Source organism: Triticum urartu, chromosome 7A (assembly GCF_056163025.1).
Source record: "Triticum urartu cultivar PI428250 chromosome 7A, HENAU_Tu73, whole genome shotgun sequence".
In the NCBI taxonomy this organism is placed as follows: Eukaryota; Viridiplantae; Streptophyta; class Magnoliopsida; order Poales; family Poaceae; genus Triticum; species Triticum urartu.
Window position 1 is genome coordinate 319,444,941 of NC_141879.1, and position 4,019 is coordinate 319,448,959.

The following is a 4,019-nucleotide window of genomic DNA, read 5'->3' on the forward strand; positions in this document are numbered from 1 at the left end:
TAGTATGCTTGAAGTATTATTATTTTTATGTCAATATTAAACTTTTATCTTAAATCTTTCGGATCTGAATATTCATACCACAATTAATAAGAATTACATTAAAATTATGCCAAGTAGCATTCCACATCAAAAATTTTGTTTTATCATTTACCTACTCAAGGACGAGTAGGAATTAAGCTTGGGGATGCTTGATACGTCTCCAACGTATCTATACTTTTTGATTGCTCCATGCTATATTATCTACTGTTTTGAACATTATTGGGCTTTATTATCCACTTTTATATTATTTTTGGGACTAACCTATTAACTGGAGGCCCAGCCCAGAATTGCTGTTTCTTTTGCCTATTTTAGGGTTTTGAAGAAAAGGAATATCAAACGGAGTCCAAACGGAATGAAACCTTCGGGAATGTGATTTTCTCACCGAACATGATCCATGAGACTTGGACCCTACGTCAAGAAATAAAGGAGGAGGCCATGAGGCAGGGGGCGCGCCTACCCCCCCACCCCCAGGTGTGCCCTCCACCCTCGTGGGCCCCCTGTTGCTCCACCGATGGACACCTTCCTCCTATATATACCTACGTACCTCCAAACAATCAGAGATGGAGCCAAAACCCTAGTTCCACCGCCGTAACTTCCTGTATCCATGAGATCCCATCTTGGGGCCTATTCCGGAGCTCCGTCGGAGGGGGCATCCATCACGCAGGGCTTCTACATCAACACCATAGCCTCTCCGATGAAGTGTGAGTAGTCTACCTCAGACCTTCAGGTCCACAATCATTAGCTATATGGCTTCTTCTCTCTTTTTGGATCTCAATACAAAGTTCTCCCCGTCTCTTGTGGAGGTCTATTCGATGTAATCTTCCTTTTACGGTGTGTTTATTGAGACCGATGAATTGTTGGTTTATGATCAAGATTATCTGTGAACAATATTTGAATCTTCTATGAATTCTTTTATGTACGATTGGTTATCTTTGCAAGTCTCTTTGAATTATCAGTTTGGTTTGCCCTACTAGATTGATCATTCTTGCAATGGGAAAAGTGCTTAGCTTTGGGTTCAATCTTGCGGTGTCCTTTCCCAGTGACACTGGGGGCAGCAAGGCACGTATTGTATTGTTGCCATCGAGGATAACAAGATGGTTTTTTATCATATTGCATGAATTTATCCCTCTACATCATGTCATCTTACTTAAGGCGTTACTCTGTTTTCATGAACTTAATACTCTAGATGCATGCTGGGTAGCGGTCGATGAGTGGAGTAATAGTAATGGATGCAGGAAGGAGTCGGTCTACTTGTCTCGGACGTGATGCCTATATACATGATCATACCTAGATATTCTCATAACTATGCTCATTTCTGTCAATTGCTCAACAGTAATTCGTTCACCCACCATAAAATACTTATGCTCTTGACAGAAGCCACTAGTGAAACCTATGGCCCCCGGGTCTATCTTCATCATATTAATCATCCAATACTTAGTTATTTCCTTTGCTTTTTTACTTAGCTTTTATTTTACTTTGCATCTTTATCACAAAAATACCAAAAATATTATCTTATCATATCTATAGATCTCACTCTCGTAAGTGACCGTGAAGGAATTGACAACCCCTTATCGCATTGGTTGCGAGGAGTTATTTGTTTTGTGCAGGTACTAGGGACTTGCGTGCAGCCTCCTACTGGATTGATACCTTGGTTCTCAAAAACTAAGGGAAATACTTACGCTACTTTGCTGCATCATCCTTTCCTCTTCAAGGAAATCCAGCGCAGTGCTCAAGAGGTAGCAAGTTCAAATACAAGAATCACAGAAGTTCAAGGGCAAAAGCTGTAAGAAAAATATATGTAACATGTTCAGAAAAATATAGTTATTTATGTGAAGTTCAAGCACTGGTACCACAGTAGTTCAACAACACTGGTTTAAGAAAATTTTTGAGTGTGACACTACTAGTTAGTCCTACTGCTTCCTATGAAGTTCAGGCACTAGTACCAAAGAAGTTCAGCAACACTGCTGTAAAAAAAATACATGTGACATTCTTAGATAGCCATACTGCTAGATGTGAAGTTTAAGTACTTGTACAACATAAGTTCACCATCGGTGCAAAAAAGAAGAAAGTTTCATTTTTTTTAATTCATGCAGACCAGTGCCCATCGATGGCGAAAGCTATACCACAATCGTTTCCAAACACCGTCCACAAGCTATGCCGTTGGCACATCATGAAGAAGTATAGAGAATACCTCGCGTTGCTATACAGGAAGTATAAAACATTCAAAGAGGAGTTCACAACTATATTAAACTGGCCGCTGATGCCAACGGAGTTTGAAGATGCCTGGGCTGAACTCGTACACAAGTACAACCTGGAGAACGACCAGATGATGATGCAGCTGTGGAGTGATAGGAAGATGTGGATTTCAGCATATTACAAGAACATTTTCTGTGCTAGAATGACTTACACACAACGAAGCGAGAGCATGAATCACGTGCTCAAGAAAGGGTTTGTCAAGGGGGCCCAAAACCTACACAAGTTTGCTAGGTGGGTAAATGCTTGCATACAAACTCGGATGCAGAAGGAGAACGAGCAAACAATGACCGGCATGGTATGATGACAAAAAAGACACCCCCATCATGTTCTATTTTCCTTCAAACATGTGCACTTTGAATTTTAAAAAATAAAACTCATGACTCTGCTTTGACTAATATCTTACTTTTTGACATGTGCAGACAAATCCTGTGACAAAAACAACTTACGGCTACGAGGAAGACATGTCTATCAAGTACACGAGAGCCGTGTACACCGAGATGAGGAATAGGATGGGAAAAGCCATGCTATTTCACGTAAAGCGTACAGCAGAGCACACTAAGTACCTTGTGTACTACCACAACAAGCCTGGCCATGATTATGAAGAAAGATTTTCCTGGTCAAAGCATGAATTCCAGGTTGTAGCTGACCCAGAGAATGAAATATACGAGTGTGAATGCAAGCTCTAGACACACACAGGTGAGCGGAAAAACAAACTCATTAAATAGCTAAACTAGTAGTATCATATCAAAATATATGAAACTCATTGCTGGCTCACAAACTATGTATTCTGCATTCAACACAAAATGCAGGTCTGTTCTGCCTTCACATCATGAACATACTGGACTACCTGAAGCCTGACAAATTTCCAAACAAGTATATCCTCAAACGATACACAAAGACTGCAAAATCACAACCAACCTTTGATACAAGGGACTATAACACAACTGCATCGGATGGCAGCTCAAGACTATCGAAGCAAGACATCTTGCTGCAGCTAAATTTCATGGTTAACAAGAAAACGACGAGATGTGACCAGCAATATGACGGAGCCTACTATGTTCTCAAGAGGCTCGTGGAAGAGCTTGATGCAATACATTCAGCAAATAAAGCGGATGCTGACGAAAGGATGGCTGAAGAGGACGCTGAAATTCAAGATGACCTTCATTATTATGCAGCTGAAATGCTCAACGCCGCCGCTGAAGCCAACCAAGGCAAGCAGGGTGTTGGCCAATCAATGGAGCAGCGACAACAAGAGACGATGAAACTGCCACTGTATTCTGAAACAAAGGGAAGGAAGAAAATTTCTGCAGCAAAGAAAAGTGGCAAGAGAGCTCAAATAAAGGCACCACCTACAGGAAGAGTCGTCGTGCTCGATGAGAACGGAGTGCCACTTGGACACATGAAATGTAGTGTGTGCAACCAGGTTGCGGGATACAACAAGCTGACCTGTCCAACACTCTTGGAAAGAAACAATGCCGAGGAGGTCAAGCAACCCAAAGCTCAAAAATAGCAGTCCAAAGTTATAGAACAAAAGAAGGGACCACACCCACAGAAAGCAAGCACCAGACTTTATAGCATATGCAAGGAGTATGAACCACATAATGTAAGAACATGCCTGAAGCACGCAGATGCTGAAAAGACAAGCAAAAAGCCAGAGAAGAAACAGAAAGAAAAACCTAGAGCCAGCAACAAGATAGTGGTGGAATATGAAGAGGAAGAGGAAG

The 4,019-nt window shown here is 41.4% G+C and overlaps 1 protein-coding gene across 1 annotated transcript; it reads left to right on the top strand.

The window, feature by feature from the left end:
* The first annotated feature begins 2,146 nt into the window (after positions 1 to 2,146).
* LOC147959467 (protein FAR1-RELATED SEQUENCE 5-like) lies at positions 2,147 to 3,805 on the top strand. Its single transcript, XM_087532668.1, has 3 exons — positions 2,147 to 2,590; positions 2,715 to 2,964; positions 3,105 to 3,805. The coding sequence occupies exons 1-3, from the start codon at positions 2,147 to 2,149 to the stop codon at positions 3,803 to 3,805; spliced, it is 1,395 nt and encodes a 464-aa protein (XP_087388794.1).
* Positions 3,806 to 4,019: the final 214 nt, after the last annotated feature.

What these genes read in the sequence shown, in the direction of transcription:
- LOC147959467 (XM_087532668.1), top strand. Translation starts at nt 2,147, where the DNA reads ATGGCGAAAGCTATACCACAATCGTTTCCAAACACCGTCCACAAGCTA. An exon ending in AGCAAACAATGACCGGCATG is followed by an intron (nt 2,591 to 2,714) that starts GTATGATGACAA and finishes TGACATGTGCAG; the next exon opens with ACAAATCCTGTGACAAAAAC. An exon ending in AGAGAATGAAATATACGAGT is followed by an intron (nt 2,965 to 3,104) that starts GTGAATGCAAGC and finishes CACAAAATGCAG; the next exon opens with GTCTGTTCTGCCTTCACATC.